This window comes from Onychomys torridus, chromosome 10 (assembly GCF_903995425.1).
Source record: "Onychomys torridus chromosome 10, mOncTor1.1, whole genome shotgun sequence".
Classification (NCBI taxonomy): Eukaryota; Metazoa; Chordata; class Mammalia; order Rodentia; family Cricetidae; genus Onychomys; species Onychomys torridus.
This window is the reverse complement of record NC_050452.1, coordinates 78745718-78771344: the sequence shown is the minus strand read 5'-3', so window position 1 is coordinate 78771344 and position 25627 is coordinate 78745718. Positions and strand designations below refer to the sequence as shown.

The following is a 25627-nucleotide window of genomic DNA, read 5'->3' as shown; positions in this document are numbered from 1 at the left end:
TGTCTAAAACACCTGATTGGTCTAATGAAGAGCTGAATGGCCAATAGCAAGGCAGGAGAGAGAGATATAGGTTGGCAGGGAGAGAGAATATATAGGAGGAGAAATCTGGGAGAAGATAGAGGAGCAAAAGGAGGAAGAGAGAACATCAGGGTCCAGCCACCCAGCTACACAGCCAACCACAGAGTAAGAAGTAAAAAAAAAAAAAAAAAAGGTATATAGAATAAAGGTAAAAGCCCAGAGGCAAAAGATAAACAGGGCAATTTAAGAAAAGCTGGCTTGAAACAAGCCAAGCTAAGGCTGGGCATTCATAATTAAGAATAAGCCTCTGTGTATTTATTTGGTAGCTGGGTGGCAGGCCCCCCAAAGAACAAAGCATTAAAAAAAAAAACAAAAAAACCCCAAAAAACTACCATACCTGAATTTTAAGACAGTACCTCTCTATGTAGTACAGACTGACTTTGATCTTATCATCCTCCTGCCTCAGCTGAATTACAGGTGAGAATCCTCCAGGTTCTATGGGGATCATGATTTTTGCTTGTACACTATCTATATAAAGGTAGATAGTAAGCCATCTGACAGAAAACTTGGCTGGAAAATACATGGCTTTATTTAGGAGCCTGACTGTAATAACGTTTTCTTTTTTAACTGAACTTTAAGACTATAGGTAATTTACTACCTATATTGGGGAGCAAATCTCTAACTATGAAATGAGACAATTCAATCTTGAACCCAAGCAGAACACTGAAAATACTTATAAACAGAGAACTCAGTAATGTGTGCTGCAGACATGCAAATGCCCAGCCCCTTCCTGTATATATTTAAAGCTAATGATCCACTCCGAATTGGAATTTGCTAATACCTACGTAGCAACTTCCACATATACATACATGCTCAGGACTAGGCAGCAAAGGCGCAGTTGTTCTCTCTCTCAACCTGTGGGCTGCGGCCCCGAGGGATTGAGTGACCTTTTCACCTTTGTCCCCTATCAGATATTTACATTCATATTCATAACAGAAGCCAAATCAGTTATGAATGAGCAATGGAAATAATGTTGTGGTTGGGGTCACCACAACATGAGGAAGTGTATTAAAGAGGCGCAGCATTAGGAAGGTGGAGACCACTGCTCTATAGTGATAGGAATGGAACCCAGGGCCTTACACATGCCAAGACGTGCTCCATCACAGAACTACAGCCCCAGCTCAGCAGGCAAAGGCTATTGCTGGCAAACCTGACAACCTGAGTTCTACCCCTGGGAGCCACATGGAGAAATTAAGAGAACGGGTCCCCACAGGCTGTCCTCTGATTTCCACATATACACAGTGCTGTGCCCACACCCACTCATATATAAATAACATGTAATAAAAATGTAAAAGAATAAAGACTATAAACACATAAGATAGGATTACACACTTTAATCTGACTGACATGGAGAAAGTGGGGAAGACATCAAAGAAATTTCATTTTGGGTCCATTTTATACATAGCCAGATGCAATTTTTCTAAAAAGTACACCAAAGTTTCAAAAACCACTCTTTGTCAGAATCCCTCAGGAAACCACACAGTGTGTAATCCAGGAAAGACACTATTTGCAGAATAGGAGAATCGTAACGGGCAACAAAAGATTAAAACAAAAGAAAGCACCAGGCTCCAAGCAGTTCTAGGGTGAGGGCACCTGCAGAAATCACGTCAAAGCTCTGGGGTGGCTGCCATGGAAACATGCTACTGAGGGTTGGTCCAAGTCTTAGCATGGCTTTCTTTGGAGAAGAGTAATGTCAGCGGACAGTGCAGCTTTCTCAGACACCCAGCTTACTGGCCTGAACTGAGTACACCTTGAGGACCGGCATGAACGCTGACGTCTCACTGAAGTTGCTTGGTGCTGACGATGTGGGTGTGGACAGTCAACCCTTCCGAGTAGTTCCTTGTCTCAATGCTCCTCGCAATGCTGTGTAGACCGCTGATGATGGCTGGGGAGAGCTGAAATAAAGGTGTTGGCAGGAGAGGGCTACATTAGGGGATGTCCTATGAGACCCTCTGAAAGCACTGAACCCAGAGACTTACAGAGCCTGAAATATACTCTCTAGCTAGCATTTCTGGAATATTTTAAACCAAGCAAACAGTTTTTAGACCAAGTAAAAGTTACATTTTTAAAATAGAACCATGGTAAGATGATTTGTGTGAAGTCATTTATGAATTAATCACACATGCACCGGTCTCTTCTGGCATTTACAAAAATTTGTTTGACTACATTGTGCAGGATGGCCTCACACTCCTGGGCTACTTTCTCAGTTTACCTGGAGGTGTCCTACTACTTCTCTATGTCTTTTTGAGACAAGGTCTCGTGTATTCTGAGTAGCCTTGAATCTAGGGAGCTGAGGATGTACTTCCGAGTCTCCTGCAACCCACCGCCCTGGCTCGCCCAGCACCTCTTAAAATCAAAGTCTAGCACTCTGACCATGGCATCACTCAGTACTTTCCCATCTTTAGAAGAAGACTCTCTGGGTCAGTCACAGACCACGCCCCTTCCTATTAGGCCAGCTTTCTTTGCTTAGGTTCCCATGACGAATGTTATTCTCAGCATGGTACTCGTGTGACGAACAGAATTCTACAGCCCTGCGAAGCACGGCGTCTGTCCTCTCCACTCTTTTACTATTAACCTCTCAAGCGGAGCAGCAGTGAGTTCAAGAGGACCAACAGTGACCCCTTGCTGTGAGTTCTCTCCAGTCACACAACATTACCCTGACCACATCTGGTGGTGGCATCTGGTTTTGCTTTCTGTATCGCTGTTTTTGGGAAGAAAAAGATCAGGAGTCTTAGACTCCAGAGACAGATGACAGATTCCTTCCTAGACCACAGCGCACCTGGCTGGCTCTGGTTCTGATACATGGCTGTGAAAATGAGCGGCAGGCAGCTATCCCGGGGCCCAGCGCAGTCCACTCCGTATTCTCTCTTAAGTTGTATCTCTCCCATCCCACACACATGAGATTTGGAAAGCCTTCTCTGCTCGCTTTCCTGGGCCTTTTGACCCTCCGAGACACACTGTATGACAGTGCTGACGAGACACTTTCTTTACAGCAACGAGAAAGAACTGTCGTCATCTACCTTCCCCCCGGAAAAACTTACTGTCTGTTCTCTAAGCTTGTCGTACAGAAACTCCAGGCGTTTGCTGGGCATCATCTAGCTTTCCTCTTGGTTTGCTACAGGACAGGAAGAACAGGCGTTACACAGGATCTTTCAACACTATCAATGTGGAGACAGCATGACCACAAGCTCCAACAGGTTGCTGGAACGGACATTAGTAATCTACTGAAGGCAGGGAGGGGATGAGCACAAAGCGGGTTTTAGGTAGGTTTCACGTGGATCGCAGTCCCTTGACGAGGAGTGCCACGTATAGCTTGTGAACATGTTCACAGGCCTTTGGGCAGCAGCCAAGGATCAGTGTCACCAAAGAGGGCAGTGACGAGAGATTAAGTGTGTAAGAAGGAAACATGGAGGGGAACTAATGGAATTCTCCCTCACCTTTTCAAATTCCTATTTACACACTTCCCCACATCTGCTTCGATTAATCCTGCCTCGTGTTTCTTGGATTCCGATCACTGGGGGGTGGGGGCTGGAGTGAGAACCCACCAACGTGGACCACACCCTGCAGTTGATCCCCAGACCTTCTTCCCTCCAGAGGAGACCAAGAGGGAACAGACTTAAATGAAGGCCCTCTCCTGCTTCAATGCAGCACACTCTTATGTGTACAGCCAAAAACTTTCAAACACTAAAATTAAAGGTTTTAAAAATAGAATATGATAAATGGCCAGGTTTAGAAAAATCTCATCGTTTTTATTGAATGTCCTGGAACAGAGACTTACATATCAAAAATTCCAATAAATGGGAAAATAATAAATAAACGCAGTCCTTTGATGGTGACTGGCAGTGTTGGGGGGCAGATGAGGCCTGTTGGAGCTGGCTGAGGGCGAAGGGGTAGCAGGCACGAGTGCAGGGGTGTGTGCGTGTGGGCAGGAGTGCCGGGGTGTGTGTGTGTGTGGGCAGGAGTGCCGGGGTGTGTGTGTGTGTGCAGGAGTGCCGGGGTGTGTGTGTGCGGGCAGGAGTGCCAGGGTGTGTGTGTGTGCAGGAGTGCCGGGCGGGGTGTGTGTGTGTGTGCAGGAGTGCTGGGGTGTGTGCGGGCACGAGTGCCGGGGTGTGTGTGTGTGGGCAGGAGTGCTGGGGTGTGTGCGGGCACGAGTGCCGGGGTGTGTGTGTGTGGGCAGGAGTGCTGGGGTGTGTGCGGGCACGAGTGCCGGGGTGTGTGTGTGTGTGTGCAGGAGTGCCGGGGTGTGTGTGTGCGGGCCACGAGTGCCGGGGTGGTGTGTGTGCGGGCAGGAGTGCCGGGGTGTGTGTGTGTGCAGGAGTGCCGGGGCGGGGTGTGTGTGTGTGTGCAGGAGTGCTGGGGTGTGTGCGGGCACGAGTGCCGGGGTGTGTGTGTGGGGGCAGGAGTGCCGGGGTGTGTGTGTGGGCAGGAGTGACGGGGTGTGTGCGGGCACGAGTGCCGGGGTGTGTGTGTGTGTGCAGGAGTGCCGGGGTGTGTGTGTGTGCGGGGTAGGAGTGCCGGGGGTGTGTGTGTGCTGGCAGGAGTGCCAGGGTGTGTGTGTGTGCAGGAGTGCCGGGGTGTGTGTGTGTGTGCAGGAGTGCCGGGGTGTGTGTGTGCGGGCAGGAGTGCCGGGGTGTGTGTGTGCAGGCAGGAGTGCCGGGGTGTGTGTGCGGGCAGGAGTGCCGGGGTGTGTGTGTGTGTGCAGGAGTGCGGGGGTGTGTGTGTGTGGGCAGGAGTGCCGGGCGGGGTGTGTGTGTGCGGGCAGGAGTGCCGGGGTGTGTGTGTGTGTGCAGGAGTGCGGGGGTGTGTGTGTGTGGGCAGGAGTGCCGGGGTGTGTGTGTGTGGGCAGGAGTGCCGGGGTGTGTGTGTGTGGGCAGGAGTGCCGGAGTGTGTGTGTGGGGGCAGGAGTGCCCACCCTGCGTCTCAGCAGAGGATGAAGCCGCTCAGGGTAGCAGCACTGCATACTAAATGTGCTGCATGACTATGTGTATACTAAAGGGGAAAAATAAATCTGCATCGTACAAATGACTCACTGCTAAATGAAGGGAACTTTGAAGACAGGAGCCCAGTGGTCCCTGCTCAAACTACTCCCATCTAGTTACAGACAGCTGGGCAGGACAAGAGGGCTAACTGCAGAAATGGAGCTTCTCCTGTTCTCTTCACCCAGTGCTCCTAGGTACACGGAAGGAAGGAGTTCTGGAGACAGAGATTCAACACCAGCTGAAGAGATGAGCCATATACTGCGTCCTCGTCACCCTCACTCATACCGGAAGAAGTACTGGAACTCTGCCTTGACCTCACGGAACACCTCCATTTTTGGAAGGCTGTGCACAAGACAATGTCCATTTGGCTATCGGCTTCATTTGCCCCCAGTGTCTACCTGGTCTTTCTACCACTCCCTGAACACCAGTGCTGAGGTTCAATACAGAACCCCATTGCCCACTAGGCTGGCAAATGGCTCAACAAATCAACACCCATGTCTGAAGAAACAACAAATCCCAGAGGCTAACTTCTCATTTTCAACAGATGAGCGGCCAATGGCTTAACAGACATTTTCTGTGCTTGCTGGTACAAAATGAAACTTCATTTCCAACAGGGCCGGCTTTATGGGCTCTGCTGCCAAACCAAAGGCATCCTATGCAGTTATGTTAACCATGGCCACATCTCCAATACTGAAGAGCTCCCAAGTAGCAGGCCCGTGGCCTGTCACTGCTGTGCCCTACATCTGCATGGGAAAGGTCAGCAAACAACAGGCAGCTCAGCTTGTAGGCTGAGGACCTGGAGCAGGCTGTTCTTCGCCTCCCCTTTCTCATCTGGGAAAGAATGAAGACCCAATCACAGGGTTGTTACAAAGGTTAAATGTTCACTAATCCGAGTAAACTAAGTGCTAGCTTTATTACCTCTAAGACACATAATTTGTAGGACTTGGAACAATAATGAAGGAACACTAAAAGGACTTTAAAAAAGATTGAAAGATTTTTATTTTACTGTTTTATGTGTATACGTGCTTTGCCTGCATGTATGTATACCACGTGTGCAGTGCCTTCAGAGGTCTGAAGAAGGTGTCAGATCCTCTGGGAGTAGAGTTACAGACAGTGGTTAGCTGCCATGTGGGTGTTGGGAATGAAACCCAGGTCCTCTGCAAAAGCAACTTAACCGCTGACCCAACTCTCCAGCCCCAGGTTATATTTATAATTAAGTCATCTATGAGAGGAAAAATACATACAGGATCTGTGGCTGAAGAGAGGCAGCGCTGGATAAGATCCTCAAACGTGGTCTTTAGAATGAGATGCTCATCCGGAATAGGTTTCTTGGTGATTTTTTCTGTTGGCAGAGCCTGCACGTGCTGTAGGAATTAGTGGTATATAAACAATCAGAAATGACCAGGAAGTATTTTATATACAGAGTCCTGATTCTATGTGAAAGAGAGAACCAATCACCTTAGAGACAGCTCTGTTAAAAATACAATGAAGATTTACTGTGTGAAACACCCAGGATAAGATGATACTATAAGGAAGTGCTAGCACCCTGTGGGCAGTCGGATCTGCATGAGCGGAGGGCTGGGGTTCTCGCTGTGCGGCAGAATGCTTATCAATGAATGTGAGGCTCTGGGATCAATCCCTAGCTCTTCTCTCCTCTCCTCTCCCTCACACACCCTGAAGTAACTGACTAGTCACATACTGGTCACTTGTTTTTGGTCACCCTAGCATTCTTCTATTCTTTTACTCCTTTTTCGTTTCATTTCTTTTTTGGGACAGGTTTTGATGTACAACCCAGGCTATCTTGAACTCGTGGTATTCTAACTTAGCCTCCAAAGCGCTTGAACTGCAGGGGTGTACCACATCTAACTACTCTTCCGCTCTGCTTCAAGTGTGCTAATTGATTACAAAGACTGCAAGATTAGGCCAGAGGGTGAGACAGACCAGACCACAGCAGTGCTAAGAGTAAGGACGAAGGGTAAACAGGGACTCCAGTTCTCTACACTTTCACTCATCCGTTAACTCTCTCATTCACACAGTAAATACCAGGCAACTGTGCACCAGGACTAGCTACTCACTGGTGAGCCAATATAGAAATGATCTCAGACTAAGAAGTTCAGAGGCCACCGGGAGAGAAGCAAAGCTTAAAAATGTAAACTACAGTAAGTCAATGCTTAGGGGAACTAAAAGTCACTAAAACTCAAATCTGACCCAAGGGAGGGAATGCAGTTCAGAAACTTATAAAAGATAAGCAGGCTGACCACTTGAGGAGAGGTCACAAAGCATCCCAGATAGAGGGAAGAACATGCAGAAAGGAAGGGCCCCAACCACACAAGGGACCAGATGGAGGCCAGTGTGGATGGAGCAGAGTCAGGAATAATGGATAACGGTGACTATTTGTCCTTATCCCTTGCCAACAGGAAACTGTACCGTTCTAGCCAAAGGGGGAGATAAGAACCACCTCAGATGATACAACCTGTAGTACTGAAAACTTCCTGAGGCAGGATGACCTCTCAGCAACCATCCACATGCTCTAAGCTCAGGCAGGACTTCGTCCCATTTCCTCATAGTGGATACTGACCCACGCTCTCCACATTTTTATGTACAGGTCAAGACATCTTTGTCTTTCTAAGTCTCACTTGGAAATGTATTAGGAGTTCTTAAACTTCTGAGATGCTGACAAAGTATAAATGTGTCTCGCCATCCAGAGGTACGGCTAGCTTAGCAGGGTTTTCTGTTTGTTTATTGTTTTTTTCCCCCCCCAAAGAAAGTTTCTCTTTGTAGCCCTGGCTGTTCCTGAACTCAGGAGATCTGCCTGCCTCCGCCGCTGAGTGCTAAGATTAAAATGGTGTGTCACCACACCCAGCTTGGCTTAGCAAGTTTTAAGCAAACACATTAAATGATATACACATAACATTTTTATTTAACATGTTAAGAAAAGCCTATAAATCAGCTTTTCCTTAGCGACCTCAGATGTAGAGAAGACTACATATAATCATGTAATTGAAAGATAATATACATGTGCACGATCAATCTCTTAAAATGGAGTTGCTGTTTTGAAAACACCATGGGTAGAACTGTGTAGGAAACATACTGAAGCGAGCCATCTGTCCATGCCATGTCTAAAGATTGATGTTACCTGGATGGTGTTTCCAATAGGAGCTCCCGGGGCCCCTTCAATGCTGGGCTTGAGAAAGATGGTGGCATGCCTGTTTGACCAAGAGGCTGCTGTACGCCATGGAAGGGCTGGCCACTTGCAAGGTGCGGCTGTGGGAAGGAGGCCTGACTTGACAGTGGCCCTGGAGCTGAAGGCTGCTGCTGCATCATCTGGGACTGGGGATCACCGCAAGGGTTCATGATTGGTGATGTAATGGGAACAGGAGGCGTGAAGTTTTCAGGCGTCTTTTAAAAGATGGGGGGAAAAATTAAAACACCAAAACTAAGAATAAAAAGGAAAACAACATTTCCTTAGCTAATAAAACTAAAGGCCTTAGAGTAGCTCACAGTTAAATTTTCTTGCAGTAGAACACTTTCAAATAAAACTTTATGCAGAATCCCAGGGTAAAACTCAATGTAGACCTAGTGGTGGTTAACGTGGTAGGAATACACCTAAGAGCAGCTCCCCGTCATCTCATACAGTCACCAAAGCCATGGTCTTTTCGTCTAGCAGTAGAGAACCAATGAGTCATAATGTGTGCTCATGTGTGCATGTGCATATATTAATAACAACGGGACATAACTCCCATCTCATAAATCACTAAGTAGCTATTACTAGGTACTTGAAAACAGCAAGTTAAGTCTCTGGTTATTATTAACCTTTTATTGGGGCTTCCTTACTAACAATATCTTCTAATTTTATGTTCTAGCCTCTCAATATTATACTTGGGAGAAAGGAATCACTAAGAATTTATAATATATATAGTCTCAAAGAAAGGAAAAGAAAAATATCATTTTGTGTTCATATTACTGACCCTGTATAACAATTATTGACATGTAAACATTGCTGAATACAGGGCATTTCTTCATTAAATACTGTGACGGGGACAGCAAAATGGCGTGGTGGGTAAGGACAACTGCCACCCAGCCCAAGGATTTGAGGTCAGTCTCTGGAACTAATGTGGTGGAGGGAAAGAACCAACTCTCTACAAGGTGTTTTCTGACTTACATGCACACATTGTGGCAGTGCATGAGTATGTACACAGACACACACACACACACACTCAAGTGCTTGTGTGCACATGGAAAAAAAATCAGAAACTCACTTTTAAAAAAATGTTGGGAGGGGCTGGAAAAATGGCTGAGGGGTTAAAGCACTGTCTGCTCTTCCAGAGGACCCAGATTTAGTTCCCAGTACCCACAGGCAGCTCACAACTGTCTGTACCTCTAGTTCCAGGGGATCTGACATCCTCACACAGACATACATGCAGACAAAACACAATCATTAAAAAATATTGCAAAAAGAAATCTTAAATGGCTGGGCGGTGGTGGCGCACACCTTTAATCCCAGCACTCGGGAGGCAGAGGCAGGTGGATCTCTGTGAGTTCGAGGCCAGCCTGGGCTCCAAAGCGAGATCCAGGACAGGCTCCAAAGCTACACAGAGAAACCCTGTCTTGAAAAACCAAAAAAAAAAAAAAAAAAAGAAAATCTAAAATGTAATTATAAATTTCATTGATTACAAAATATAATCATGATTATTGCTAGAACTCAAACAATTAAGAGCCAAGTGTGAAATCCTGTTTCATGCTGCTTGAGGCCTGTAGGAGATGACACCTGTCACCAGAACAAGGTTCTCCGGGGGTGGGTACAGGCGGGAGAGGTCAGTTGATACAGTCTCACTACAGGGTCAGCCAAGACTGGCCTCAGACTGTGACCAGTAGTTGGGATCCGGGCTGTGTTTCCAGGTTCTTGGCCTCTATTCACAGGACTAAAATAAGGGCTGGCATACATCTGCAAAAGCGGTAAAGTGACTTTATTCAAAGCAAAAAAAAAAAAAAAAAAAAGTTGGGATTAGAGACACAGTGTCAAGGCTGACAGCAGCCCATGAACAAGGTCGCCCAACGGTCCGAGGTTTGTTGCTGTTGTTCCCTCAAGTTTCCAGTTATGGAGTCTAAAGGCAGGAGCTTTTGTTCCTCATTTTGACTGACAAATAATTTATATAACCATCAATCCACTGCATAGGCTCCACCTCACAGTACATCTGATTTTACACATGCAAGCTAAATCATATGTAGACACAGATGGTAAGTAGGAAATTCTTCCTAAAAGTTCACCTGTGGACACAGTTTTGCTTTATTCCAAATGTGCTCAAAACTAGTTCAGGCAAGATCAGCTTGTTCAGCTAGAATTTGTCCAAGTTTAGTGGTCATTAAGGAGAGGAGAAACTTATTCCATTGTTCAGAGTGAGATACCTGTGCAGCTCAATCAAAGTGGAGGCCCTAAGTGGCGAATGAGTTGCTAGGTGCATTGTTCCGAGAGGGAGTGTGGACACGGAATGTGCAGGTAAGCATCTCAGGCTGCCAAGAACACTGAGAAGAGGGAATGTAAGCTCATCCCAAGCTGAGTCCCAGGTTCCTCAGCCATTCCCTAGGTCTGCCTGTCTCAGCCTCCCAGGTCCTCCACAGTGAACTGGGGTGTGTGCCTCAGCACAGGGGAAGCCTTGAACACATTCTCTACTTCCCTCCTTTCACCAGAGATGGGTTTTCTGGAGATAAACTGTGCAATGCATTTGACATGCATTAACCTGCGAGCTCTGCCTTTAAAAGGATCAGTGAAGTGTGGTGTGCTCTGCATGGCTATAGATCTAACTTCTCCATTACCTTCTTCTTCTTCTGTACTCTGTTCAAAGCTGGAGGATCATTCCAACCATTCTGAGGACCTAGAACAGACAACAGAAGACATTTTCCTTCAAAACCCTGAAAGGAAGAAAATGATTCATCTTACACCTAGAAATTCTCCTAAACAGTGAGGTAACTGCCACACGGGCTTTACCAATCAGCAAGGGTCACAAGGGACATGCCTTGGTAGGCAGCATGTTTGACAATGATGCTACTTAGAGAGAAGGGCTGTCCTAAGTTGAGGCTGAAGTCCTGATGTCTAAACTGACAGCAGCCTCCAAAGGCAGTTCACTCTTCTCTCCAGATTGAGGGCACAGATCAGCAAGTGTGCTCCTGCAGAGTGTTCCCTCATCTTTAACGTACAAAGAAGGATAACGGGAAATGCAATGCAGCAAGCACATCACAGACACTAAACACAGTCCTCTTAAAAAAGATTAAGCGCCCAGGTCAAGCAGCTCAACGGTGGAATGTCTGCCCAGAACAGGAAGTCCAGGTTCCATTCCCAGTACCACAAGACAACACCAAAAAACCAACAGAGCTCAACTATAGAACAGCAGTGATTCTGTTTCCTATCTTATGAAACTATAGACAACTACAGCACCTTTCATCAGACACTGGAAAGCCAGTACCCCAGCATCTCAAAGTAAAAGTGGCCATCAGTATCGCTTGGTGTTTTAGTGCCAGTACCTTACACAGCACGCTGAAAGCCGACAACTTCCCAGTTACGACGAGGTTACGTTACACCTCACTAGGGACACTATGGCTGCTAAAGCACAGGTGTGTGAGTGAACATGTGAAGATGGATAGTACCCCCCACCCCGCCCCAGTGTGTTCTCCTCAGGATTTCCCCCTAGCTAGATAAGCTGATACACACACTAAATCACAACGAAATTGCTTAGCAAACAAAAGGAACTGGTTCATGCTTGATGTTACTGAACAAGATCAGTTCTTTTCCTGAACATGTTGGACTTAGCTGCTTTGCTTTTTAAACAGAATTTACTTCCTACAAATTCTCCTGAGACAGGAGGCTGAATAGGGCTTCGAACATTTAGGAGTTGGTCACAAGCTACTGAGTCATGTCTAACATACCATCACATAGGAATCATTCAAATCTCTCCCATCACCTCATATTCTTACCTGCATTGAGCAATCTGTCATGTTCATAGAAGACACATGGCTTCTATGATTTCAAGCTGTGAGTCATCATACACATTCAATCACTTCTAAAATTTGATTCAATTAAGAAGCCAAATAAAAATGATACCAATCAGATTTAGGGTAAGTTCACATGCATTATTGTTGTCATTCATTAGCTGTATTTAATGATTAAAGCATTTTAAAGGTATGTTTTACAACCAATTCACCTTCCAATACAGATGCCTGGTCTTGGAAAGACTGATTTTCTGTAGATAAAATGTAAAAGTCACTTAGACAGTATTATGGAAGACATTCTAAGCTCAAATTATCACGTCATACTTTTTCTTCCCTGCTTAACAGCACTCAGAAAAGGCAAATGCACTGCAAAGGAACAAAACTTACTTTCCAATTTTTAAAATTTAGTTTTTACAAGGTCTCTAACTAGATAGCCTAGGCTACTCACTATGTAGTTCAGGCTGCCCACTGTGCAGTCTAGGCTGCTCACTGTATAGTCTAGGCTGCCCACTATCTAGTTCAGGCTGCTCACTGTGTAGTCTATGCTGCCCACTATCTAGTTCAGGCTGCTCACTGTGTAGTCTATGCTGCCCACTATCTAGTTCAGGCTGCTCACTGTGTAGTCTAGGCTGCCCACTATCTAGTTCAGGCTGCTCACTGTGTAGTCTAGGCTGCCCACTATCTAGTTCAGGCTCACTGTGTAGTCTAGGTTGCCCACTGTGTAGTCTAGGCTGCCCACTGTGTAGTCTAGGTTGCCCACTGTGTAGTCTAGGCTGCCCACTATCTAGTTCAGGCTGCCCACTGTGTAGTCTAGGCTGCCCACTGTGTAGTTCAGGCTGCCCACTGTGTAGTCTAGGCTAAATTCAAACTCATGACCCTCCTGCCTTAGCCACCCCTCTCCCAAGTGCTGGAATTACAGACATGCACTACCACCACATTTGCCCTCAAGATTACTTTTAAACCAAGTTATGTGAAATGTCTTCTGTCCAATCTAGAAAGCTATCGGTTTCTTTGGGTAAATTCCTTTAAGTTGTACAAATACAATGAACTCTTAAACAGCATTTTCTCCTCTGACTCTGCTCTCTAAGAGAGGTTTACCTTTCATTTAGAAGCCCTAGTCCTTGTCCTGACTATTTGACCAGCATTTCCCAATATGATACCTCCTTACGCCATATGGCACCAAGTGTTTTCATGCTAGCATCACTCAAAGCTGGGAACCAAGCTGACTAAGAACCTTGTTTAACTAGATTCTAATTTGTGAGGTTAAGACAGGGCCTAATGTTATCTTTCCAGAGAGTTCCTAGGTGACGCCAGTGTTGTCAAGCCTCCAGCACTGGAGTAGAAGCAAACAGTCTGACCACACTCCCTGTCCACTTGCTCACGGTCAGGCCGGCCCGGTGCAGCTCAGAAGCATGAAAGTGGCTACATTCATCTGCACACAGCCTTTCAGGATGCACCAGCTTCCCTTGGCAAGGGAATAGCCAAGAGAAAACAGCAATTAAAAAGGTGAACTCAAGGGGTTGAGGATTTAGCCTCAATGGTAGAGCACTTGCCTAGCAAGCACAAGGCCCTGGGTTCTATCCTCAGCTCCAAAAAATAAATAAATAAATAAATAAATAAATAAATAAATAAATAAATAAATAAATAAATAAATAAATAGGTGAACTCAACTCCATTTGAACTTCACCTAGGACACACATATCCTTGAGAAAGCAGGTGGGAAGGACCCTACAGCCTGAGAGCTCTTGCTCTTCACTGACATGCTTTCCTTACAACATGGCTTCCAAATTTCTTCATCTAGGGTTTAACTGAGGAAAAGAGTGATCAATGCTGTCTACAAATGTTTACATGATGACTTTATACCATACAACCTAACTCAAACCACAGTTAGCCAATGTCTGGAGAGTCACTATGTGTATTCTGTAAGGAGACTAGTCTGGTTCCCATTACAGATGCACTGTCTGTGCCCCAGACCTCAGCATCTGGGCTGGGGATACCACAGACGACACCTCCAAGTAGCAGAAACAGGCTGGATGTGAGCTTCTTTGAGGAGTGTGTCAGCAATATGCCCTCTTCTTACTCTCTTGACAGGAAGGGACAGGGACAAAGGCTTCCAACTGAGGACCGGCTTTCACCAAGTAGCAGCACAAAGAAGTCTGGGGAGAATTTTCACATGACCCCTTAGTGATGACACAAAGGTCAGAATGAAGTCAGAAATTCAGAGTTAGCAGTGAATTTGGATCAAATCAGAATCAAGACTCTCCAGAGAGCAGCTAGTTCTCTAGCTTGAAGGAGGAACCAGAAGACACGGGCAGTGAGGCAGTTTGCCGAGTAGGGAAAACCTGTATAATCATCAAGCCTTCTCCCGTTATATGCTCACTGACTCTGCCTAACATCAAATCATGCAATGTTCAAACGTGTTTTGTTCAGTAAATCCTGTCTAAACATTTCCTCAATTTAATACATAGTTTGGGATCAGCCATATTCTATTGTAAAAATTTGGTGATTATCTTAGCGTTCATGCATATGGGTGTACCACAGCTCACATGTGGAAGCCGGAGACCTGTGGAGTGTTGAAGCAGGGCCTCTCTTGTCTTTATCACTGAGTCTCACTGCGGGCTAGCTGGCCCGCCAGCTTCACAGGTTCTGGAGAACTCAGGCTGTGAGACTTGCACAGATGGGTTGGCACTTTTTACCAGAGCATGGCCCTAGTTCTCAACCCTGTCCAGTCCTGCCCCTCCACTGCCCCCTGCCCCCGCTCTCTTTCCTAAGTAGGAACCGAACCCCAGCTCTAGCTTTTTTTTTTTTTTTTTTGCTTTGACAGTTTAAACAATTACTTAAATATGACATTTTACAAACACAACTTAAATGATCTCTTCTCTACAGAACTACTCCCTTTCTCTATAAGCCCAGCACGACATTTTTGAAGGGGTCACAGACTGACTATTAGAATGAGAAAGATAAAGAATCCTTGAAACCATTTTTCAAAATAAAAATAAAATCACTCAGAGGAAAGGATGTCTCTCCTGTGCCTCTCCTTCATGTGAAGGACTAAATAAATCAAGGACTATGACTGGACTAAGCAAAGTCCCATGAAAATAAGCAACATCAAGTACATGGCTCCATTTTGAACAAAAACAGTAATGTCCACCCAAAGACAGCTTCATTATAGCTTACAGGCCAGTTATCATAAAATAATTTTTGAGCAAAATTCTAAAGCCTTCATAGTTTTCCAAGTGTTTTCTCTTAGAAAGCCGCTTTCTCAGCCCTACAACGCCGTCACTTCACCACAGGGCGGGCGGCGTCTGTCTTGCCTCTAGCTCTGCTAATCTGTCCACAGTCTCTACTGCAAGGACAGCTCCAGGTTACTGATGCTGAAGTACCGCTTAGGCTACACCACTTAGCGGTTCAAAATCTCTCACCAGACAAGTATTTTCTTACTGTATGAACTATAAACTCCTATCCTAGGACATGAGGCTCTTCAAAACTTGACACAACAGAAATCTTATTTTCTAGCATCTAACAGGAATTCTATTCCCTAGAAATATACTGTCCTTTTCTGCCTGTTTCCTTCTGTGATAATTCCAATTACAGATTAAACAGGCTCTCATTAAGAACCGACTGAATAAAAACATCCTCTTCTCTGAGCCTTTGGCTCACACTCTCATATATTAACAGAAAGCTTGACTCTGCAGGATCTAAAAGGAATTTTATGCACTGGCCAACTGGAATTTCTAAATCCTGAACAAACCCACAATCCAAGACACATTAAAGTATGACAAAATTTCAGTCACAATTACATAACATCAACAAAAACTTCAGGAAACCCACAATGAAAATATGGTGAAGTAAGTGTACAAAGAAGTAAAGGGGTTTAATATGTAGGAGGTTAACAGGCAGCAGGAGGTTAACATGCCCAGTGCATGCTACGTACCAGGGACGTTAGTTTGGCTCATCTTCCATTAACCATTGTCTCTCAGCCAGATTAGAACAATTGTACAGCGCCCATAACCTCATGGCAAAATGCACTTCTTGCTCAAGGAGGAAAACAATGCTGTGCAAATATTTATTTCCTATTATAAAGTGACAAATGCCCTCAGCAGTGGTGTGGGAAATTTCTGTAATTCCACTGGGAAGCATCTATCACTAACATCAGCACTCCGACCCAGGCTGTGAAGACACAGACCCCGGGCGCACCCTCATGAGACTGCTCTCGAACTCAGAAACCAATGCGCACACTCCTGAGACTGTTCACAACTCCCAAGGAGCTCTAGTCTCCTCATCGACAATTTTAACAAGACTAAGAATTTCTGTTTCTTGGGTTTGTGAGGACCTAAACACAAAACATACATGCTAGATCATGTCCAAGACATTTAATAAATGTGAATTTCCCTTCTACTTCCTGTACTACTTTTTAGAGGGATTTATTTGAACCCACACTACCTTTGAATTAAGAATCATATCCAGCTACTCTGAATGGTTGCTAATCTAGGCTTACAGGGCATTTTTGGGACTCTATGAGCTAGCACTCATTTCTAAATGATCAAACTACTAATGTGTCTGTAGTGTATTAGTGAAATGTGTAGGGTTGGCTCCTTTATATGGAGATTTGTTTGCCACGGTCAACTTCAGTCCAAATTTATTAAGTGGAATATTAATAATTTGTAAGCAATATTTGTAAAATAAATAATGAAAGCTTTAAAATTATGCATCACTGAGCAGCCTGATACCATCTGATGTTGTTCAGCTGTCTTACCTCACTTCAAGACAGAAGGGTGCAAGTTGTCCCTTTGTCTGGCATGTCCATGCTGTCTATGCACCCACCTCCTAGTCAGTGGGCTGCCCTTTCAGTCAGCAGAGCACCTGTAGTGCTCACGCTTCCACATCCCTTCCCTCACTCAACACTGGCCCCAGAGCAGAGAAAGTACTGATGCTGACCAGCTGTGGCAGTTTGCTGTCTAGTTCTGAGTTGCTGCTAATCTCCTATCACTCTTAACTAATAAACTGGTCTATCACATCTGGGCTGGTAGTAGGTGGTACTAAGCACTCACTAAGCTTCCACAGATAAAGGGAAGACAACTAAGTGTCTAAAACCCCAAGAATGTGTAATTTTCGTTCTCTGGATGTTAATATTACATACTAGAGAAGGGAAAAGAGGTGTGTTTATAATTCTGGGACCCAATACGTATAAGACTTTAGAAGCAGTAATATTTAAAAAATGTTTCATATCCACGTTTATTGTTGTATTTACTTTAAAAGAATGCTTCTACCACATACCTAGGATAAACTTTTATCAATCTGAGTTACTGCTTAGCACTAAAACCAACCAACTATAGCACAGGCTCTCCAGAGCAGCTTCAGGATTAGGGCTGACCAAGTCTCACTTCAAGCCTTTGGCCCACTAGTTGGAATAGCCTAGTGGAGAAGAAAACTCAATTGCTGCTGTGGACAGAGGCCTTCCTTTTGAGTTTTCTTTATCTGAGTATGTGCAGGGCAGAGGACAACCTCCGGGAGTCACTTCTGTCCTTCTAGCCTACCTCACAGGTCCCACTGGGATCAAACTGACTGTCGGGCTTGTACCAAGTGACCACTTTACCCACTGAGCCAGCCTGCAGCCCACAGGGCAGTTTTAAAATCAAGACCGTTTGAAGAACACTGAGCACACTTCAGCTCAAGTAAAGAAACGAAGGACTCCAATGAAGGACCACTTAGTGGTAGGTTACTTAGCTAGCACATGTGAGGCCTAAGTTCAATCCAGGATGCCCGTCCCCCACAAAAATTCAGTTCTGCATTTCACATAACAGTATCAACTAAATCGGATTTCAACTCCCACCTGTCTTGTCAACTAACTTTCTGCCTTTCAGAGTAAGTTGGCAGCAGGTTACACACTTAGCACTTGGAAGCTCCAGAGTAAGGCTCTCTTCGGTTAGCAGCTGCCATTCATTATGGGGCTCACTCTCAGACAGTTCTAAAGTTTGTTATGAAACTCAGGCAGTACCTCACAGTACTCAGTTCACAAACACTTGCCAATTCCCCTCCACCCACCCTTCTGCTCATGCAACAGCAGCCCAAGCAATCCCTTCCGAGCGCAGACCTGTTCTTTGGGATGCAGGCAGCTCACTGGCAGCAGGCGCTGTACCTGTTGTTCCAGGAGGCAGTGCATAAGCTGAAGATGATGGAGGAGCTCCTGGTCCGCCATGCTGGAAGGATGCTCCAGAGGAAGGGGGAGGGGGGAAAGCAGCAGCAGAGTTGGAGGTAGGTGAGGAGGCTTGCTGAGCTGGGTACATCTGAGGCTGCCCAGAATAGGAAGTAGCAGGGGATATGTACGGGGTGTTAGGGTAAGCGTTAGAAGCAGGAGGAGCAGCAGGCTGCTGAAGTCGGTAAGCTGCTGACCCCCCTGTTCCGAAGGAATACTGCTGGGCTGGCTGGTAAGCTACATCAGGGGAAGAAAATGAGATTTTAATTAGTTACATGTTTATTCAGACAGAAGTATGAAAACAAGTAATCTCATCCTAGAGAGATGACTTTAATCATTACTGTTAAAACAGTTAGACCCAAACCTAACACTGAGGACTGGGGATACAGCTCAGTGACAGAGCACTTGCCTAGCATGGGAAAAGCCCTGGCTTCCCTCTCCAGCACCTCAAGAAGAAAAGCATTAACAGGAAAACCACCATCCCTAGAATACTGCTGCTGGTGATGAACAGTTTGGACCATCAGATCCAAGAGGTGTTAAAACTGATCCTCTTCCGAGACTTCCTGGGAAGACGGCAGAGACGGCTAGCAACCACCAGATGGAGCCATGCAGGACTTCTGCACCCAGAGTGAGCATGTCCTTTTCTTGAAAACCCTACAGTTTAAAGACCTTTGTGGTAGCTTAAGACTTCAACTTTCAACCTGAGCCCACCCGGAGAAATCCCAACAGCGCCACATTCTGCAGGAGCAGGGCGGGGCGGGCATCTTCAGTATGCCCCTCCCACACCTGCCACCAGAAAACAGCAGGGCGGGGCACTGCATGGAAAAGGCTTCATGTGAAGAACCCAGCAGGCCAGAAGGCCCTTGTCAGGATCAGCTCTTACGTGGGGCATCTCCGTTTGTACAGTTGTTTAATCTTACAACTGTCCCCTGATATTATTTATGCCCTTTGTTCTTAATTTTTAATAGTTGTTTAATAATTTTACCCTTAAGGTTTTTATTTAGGTTCTTTATTCTTAGTTATAAGACAGTAGGTTTTTTTTTGTTTGTTTGTTTGTTTTTTTTTGGGGGGGGGTTGTTTTTCTTTTGCAATAAGGTCTCTCTACACAGCCCTGGCTGTCCTAGAACTATGTAGACCAGGCTGGCTTCAAACTGAGATTTGCCTGCCTCTGCCACCTGAGTACTGGGATTAAAGGCACCCGCCACCACATCTGGTTGTATTTGTATTTTTTCAAGTGTAGCTGCTCTCTGTCAAGGTCTACAGAATATACAAACCCACTCACAGAAATTATGGGCTTTGACATGCTAGAGCAGCATCATTTGTTCACTGCTGTACAACATACCAGTGTGGAGCAGGGTGCAAAGAGTATGTGTAAGTGAGCACATGCAGGTCCTCTGCACTTTCTGCTCAATTTTGCTGTGAACCTAAATTTATTTTTTAAAAGTCTACACTAAATAAAGTCAACAATAACAATAAAATGGAAAAACAACAGCAACGAATGTCACATGAACTCCTCACAACTGTGGTTTTTGTCATATTAGGTGAAGAAAAACAATATATACTGATAATTTCTACAGCTCTGTTTCTCTATTCCCAAACCAGACACACTATTTATTCTCTTTAGCAGGTCTATGCACGACTCAGGCATGCAGCACTGTTCTCAACGGGATGAAACAAAAGCTGCTTCCTAGCACCTTCTCAGGACGCTCTGCTCCCTGTTCCCCGCCCCACCAAAACTGCAAGTACTCTAGCACTGAGCTACATCCTAGCTGCACCCCGATTTTATCTGTCAAAGCTGATTTGACCATGGCTTTGTTACCGCTAAGTAGCTGAGGGAGGGCAGGCCACTGTGAAGACTCCAAGGGTCCATTACTTACGCTGTGGCTGTGGATAAGGTGGCAGCTGGCTGTGCATATGGCCTGGAGATGTAGGCAGTGGAGCAGCGGGGTTTGGATTAACATTGCCATGCATTATGAAACCTGGAGGTGGAGGGTTTTCTCCCTAGGAAATGAGAACAGAATAAAAAGGAAGATTATATTTGGGACTAAGAACATCACTATGGTCTTGTAACCTCTGAAATGGAATTGGTGTTTATTTTTTTATAAGCTATTATGTAAGAAAGTTGCATTTTGTCTATACTATCTTCCTGAGAACACCCCCATTTTTCTAGACAACACATTCTGAGTGATTTAAAGGTCCAAAGTAACTGCACTGAATGGCAAAGGCAAACAGCCCCATGACAGGGTCAGTAACACCGTGGTAATGTGCTAACACTATGGTAAAGCACCAGAGTTTTCATCTCTGCTAATTTTCGTTTACTACTCCAGACTCTGGAAATAAGTGTCATAAAGGGGACTTTAAGTTTTTGATTTCTGAAATGCTTACAAAAAAGAACAAAAAAGAGAAACACCTTCAGTAAAATTCATTTTAAACCATTATTTGAACCCTGGTTGAGATTTTTCTAGCTCAAGAAATTTAGAATTGCAAAAGAGGAGAAAGGATAAGAAAATAAATTAATTGTCCTAAAAATTGCCACTTGCATCCCATAGGCAATAATATGCAATGAGCAGGCAGACAGACGCAGAGGAAGGACGAGAGAGAAGGAGGAAGAAGAGAAGAGACTATATAATCATATATATAATCAGGTAGTAGTTATATATATATTGAAGCGAGCAGATCCTGCTCAAGGGGGAATAAGGAAGGCTATACCTGTGTGTCAGAGGGAGAGGCTGCAGGTGGTTGGCTGGGAAGGGCAGTAGGAGTTTTGTTACTCCAGGTAGTGACAGTAGGGGCAACTCTAACCTGAATTGAACAAAGAAATACCAATCACAGAAAATAAAAAGTAAAAAAACGTTAAAGGAAAAACAACTCCAAAGGTCTCAGTGGCAAGAGGCAAGAGCAGCAAGAGCTCATGTCGTGAGCAAGCGACTGCCCCAGGGCCAGCTGGTTCCAGAGGGACCCAGACAGCAAGGGGCGCGCGTGCGGGGGGGGGGGGGGGGGGGGGGGAGGGTGCGTGCTCCCATTCAAGAGCATGTGAGATGGCTCAGTTGTTAGGACAGGACCAGGCTTGATTCCCAACACCCAACAACTACTGTCTGTAACTCCAGTCCCAGGGGATCTGGCGTACATGCAGGCAAAACACCCATAACACATAAAAATAAATAAAATAAAATAAAAATAAATAAGCAAAGAGTAAGTAGGGAAGAAAGGTCCTTTAGGTAGAGAAAGAAGCTACTCTGGGATAATAAGTAAAATCTTTTCCATGCTACTAGTGATCTGTAACATGCTCTATCAGGCCATTTCACAAGAACTGTATACTTCCTTCTGTCTGAAGATTCAAAATCACATAATCAAAGCATACTTCATACAGCTGTATATTCAAGATGACTCATCTAGTCCCCGCTTTTACTAAAGACTGTTAAGGTCCACACAGCTCACCAGGAATGAAGTTAAGACTGGACTGGCCTTCCAATGTCTGGGCAGTGTACCCTTTGTTACACCACGCTGCTCACTCTTAAGTTCTGTCTCAAAATTGTCCTAAAACCTTTTTAAGCCAGTAAAATCCTTTTTGGTTTCAAATCTTTACAGAAACTCCAGTACACACACATAGAAAGCAAAGCAAAGCAAAGCAAAGCTGTGCTGTATAAGGAGACGAACTGCTGCTAATCCAGCCTCCCTTCCTTCCCCTTTCCCGCCCGCAAAACTATTTTAAAACTCCACCACTGTCCTCACCCATGCAGCGAGAAAATTCTTGTTTTATTTGATTGAATTTACTTGTTTTTCTTAAAATATAAGATTGGTAAAAAGTGAAGCAGATTATTTTGTGATTTTGTTGGGGGTTATTCGGTTTTATTTTGAGACTGGACCTCAATATATACCTCTGGTTGGCCTGGGATTTGCTATGGACACCAGAATGGCCTCCAACTCAGAGATCCACCTGCATCTGCCTCCCAAGTGAGTGCAAGGATTAAAGGGGTGCACCAGCATACCCAAAAAAGTTCAACAGTCTTCATATGCATTTACTGTTTCTCAGAAAGATAAACCCAAAGAAAGAAAGAATAACTAACTCTTCTTTTCTCCCAGTGTACAGTAAGTCTTGCTTTATTTAGAACCTTAAGAAACAGCTTAGTCCAAACACAAGGTGACTGAAAATTCTAATCCTGGTTTAGCCTTCAAGCAGCCATGCAATGCTAAGAAATGACATTTCTGTGTCTTGAACTCTGCTAAGTCATATGACATCCCACCTCTCTGATTTCTTGGCCAACATTTTATCCCCATTTACATCACAGGCTTTATAAGTACAATGTCCAGAGGGTAGAGAAATTGTATATTTTGTTTACCAAGATAATCCCTACAGCAAGAATATGCCAGGCATTCACAGAGGAGTTGCAGTAATTATTTGCCAAATGAATAAAAAATTAGAAATACAGTGTTCTAGATAGTAAAGCTATATTCAAATATAATGTGATTGTTCTGTTCTTTGTTTTTGTTTTTTGGTTTTTTGAGACAGGGTTTCTCTATGTAGCTTTGCGCCTTTCCTGGAACTCACTCTGTAGCCCAGGCTGGCCTCAAACTCACAGAGACCCACCTGGCTCTGCCTCCCAAGTGCTGGGATTAAAGGCGTGCGCCACCACCACCCAGCTTATGTTCAGTTCTTAATCAGTTTTGATTAAGGACTGATCCAAAGCCAAAAAAAAAGGTATGAACTAGATCTAGGCCTCAGGATTTTAGATTTACCTTTCCTACAATGAAAAAATGATTGACCCCATCACCAATTTGTTCTATCTGAAATGCCAACTTTGCTATCAATCAAGACTATTTACAATTTATATATATTAAAAAAAGTATCCTCCATTTAAGAATATGAAGGTAGGGCAGGGTGTGGTGGCACATACTTTTAACCCCTACACTCTGGAGGCAGAGGCAGGCAGATCTTTGTAAATTCCAGGCTGGCCAGAGCTGCATAGTGAGACCCTGTCAGAAAGAGAAAGAGAAAGAGAAAGAAAGAAGACTCTCTGTCGGTCTGCAGCATAATCACACTTTATGCCACAGACATAAGGTTAGGTAAAGTGAGTCATCCTGTCCACACTCGACAGTACCGTCAGTCGGCTCTCTGCAAGGTGGAAGTCGGTCCACTCAAATGTGTCTTTTGACACTCCTGACTGTGCAGACACAGAGGACAGAGCACACTCACACTGGTGACGTTAAGAACTATCTGAAAAGTAACCACATCACTGAGCGGGTTGTTCAGTCTACGACTTTACCCACATACTTGCTTAAACAAACCCAGCAGCAATTGTGAGAGCACATGGACATGGGTAAGGAGGACTGGCCGCTCTTTCTAGGGACAGTAAAACTAACTTCAGCCAAACAGACACCAACTGCATGAGAGAGGTGACTTTGAGAAGCAGGTCATAACCACCAGTCTCAAGTGCACAGGAAGTGTGACTACGACATGGCATGCCCTGCCTGGCTTCACTATGTCTTTTACCAAGCTCATCTGGAAAGATGCACACACAGGTTCCCACGTCATCTGAACATATCACTCACGTGGGGATAACATTGCTGAGTCTGAACTCTGGGCATCTGCGGGTGGCCAGCACTTGGTCCAGGCCTACCCTTGGCCAGCGGCTGCCTCTCGTAAGATGACCCCTGTCCTGGCACAGGCATCCCTTGTGCCCTGCAGAGTCGGTCACGGAGCTGCACAATATTTGGCTGTAGGAAGCAATGGCAGAAAACAGAGCTATTAATTTACCCAGCTGTATGATAGCATGGTGATTTCTTAAAGCAATCTGATCCTTTAAAAGACCCCTCCGAAATTCTTATGTTGAGTATTCTAGAGCATCGTGTATATTGTACCTGTGAGTCAACACCTGTTTCTGATACTGAGACACAGTGCAATTTGTGACTTCACTGAGGCAGGGCTTTGTACCATGGCTGCTTCCCGGTTAGGACACAGTTCAGTGTCCTATCACTGTTGCTCTCCGGTTGTATTATGGCACAGTAACAGTGCTCCCAAATCACAGGCCACTTTCAACAACACAACTGAAAGTTCTTCAAAGAGAACCAACTACAGCAGCCAGTGATGGAAAAAGGATCCATCAGATTAAGAGACATTCTTAAAATAATTAAAAGAGAGAGTGTTTAAATTCAAACCTGGACCTCACACAGATTCACAAATACGGAGATTTACAAAAACTAACCATATACATTGACTAGGTATGTAAGATTCTAGGGGAGGGGAGGGAAGGGGAGAGGAGAGGAGAGGAGAGAGAAGAGGAGCCAGGCATGGTGGCACAATCCTAGAAGTACAGAGGCAGAGGCAGGACATCTCTGAATTTGAGGCCAGCCTGGTTTAAAGTGAGTTGCAGGATAGCCAGTGCCCTATCTTGGAAAACTAAACCAAACCAAACCGAGCCAAGATGAAGTGTCAGCTTAATTACCTGGTTGGTGTTGTCAGGAAGAAACGCCAAGGCTGCAGCAATGCTACCCTGGGCTGCCAACAAACTGGCATACTGACTCATCTTCTCAGCCAAAAGAGCCCCTACAGTATTTGTGTCCATGGCTTGGGTGAGCTGTACAGCTTTTCGGAGGATGACAACTTTCTCAATCAGATCCTAAATGATAAAATAAGGGAGAAGGAGACAATCAGAGATCCCAACATGTGTATGAAAGAAGCAGGAGAGAAACAGTCACTAAGGTTTCCAAACCCACCAAAGTACAGCACCTATCCTCATCCCTATTTGAAAAACATGGACGAACTGAGCACCATCTGGATGACAGCCAGTGAGGAGGAGGAGGAAGCCTGCTCCCCATGGACAGCACACAGTTAGGAGGAAGAGGAGGAGGAGGAGGAAGCCTGCTCCCCATGGACAGCACACAGTTAGGAGGAAGAGGAGGAGGAGGAGGAAGCCTGCTCCCCATGGACAGCACACAGTTAGGAGGAGGAGGAGGAGGAGGAAGAGGAGGAGGAGGAGGAGGAGGAGGAGGAGGAGGAGGAGGAAGCCTGCTCCCCATGGATAGCACAGTTAGGAGGAAGAGGAGGAGGAGGAGGAAGCCTGCTCCCCATGGAGTATGCATAGATTATTATCTTCTAAGTATCCTCCACCTGCCAGACATCTGTCTACTGATCTCATACGGACAAGCATCCAAACTGAAAGTGATGGGCAGATACTCAGCAAGCAGAAGAGGAGCCATGGACAAACACAACACGCCATGGTTCCTGCAACAACACACCACCACACAGACTCATGACAGAGGCACATGACCTCCACAGGGGCTCACCACTTGCTTGAGTTAAATGTCCCCGCCAAAGGCTGGTAGAGAGGGGTGGTAGAACCTTTAAGAAGTGGGGCCTTAGGTTACTCGGGGCATCCCGTAAGGGGACTAT

The 25627-nt window shown here is 45.2% G+C and overlaps 1 protein-coding gene across 1 annotated transcript in view; it reads right to left on the bottom strand.

Annotated features, from left to right (window-relative positions):
• Positions 1-25627, bottom strand: part of Sec31a (SEC31 homolog A, COPII coat complex component) — an 81292-nt gene that overhangs the window by 19573 nt on the left and 36092 nt on the right. The window contains exons 19-24 of the mRNA XM_036200420.1: positions 24681-24854; positions 23788-23952; positions 20947-21039; positions 20115-20238; positions 18181-18474; positions 10872-10930 (exon numbers count right to left, since the gene is read on the bottom strand). Of these exons, the coding sequence (XP_036056313.1) occupies positions 10872-10930; positions 18181-18474; positions 20115-20238; positions 20947-21039; positions 23788-23952; positions 24681-24854 (909 nt within the window). The remainder of the gene's footprint in view (positions 1-10871; positions 10931-18180; positions 18475-20114; positions 20239-20946; positions 21040-23787; positions 23953-24680; positions 24855-25627) is intronic.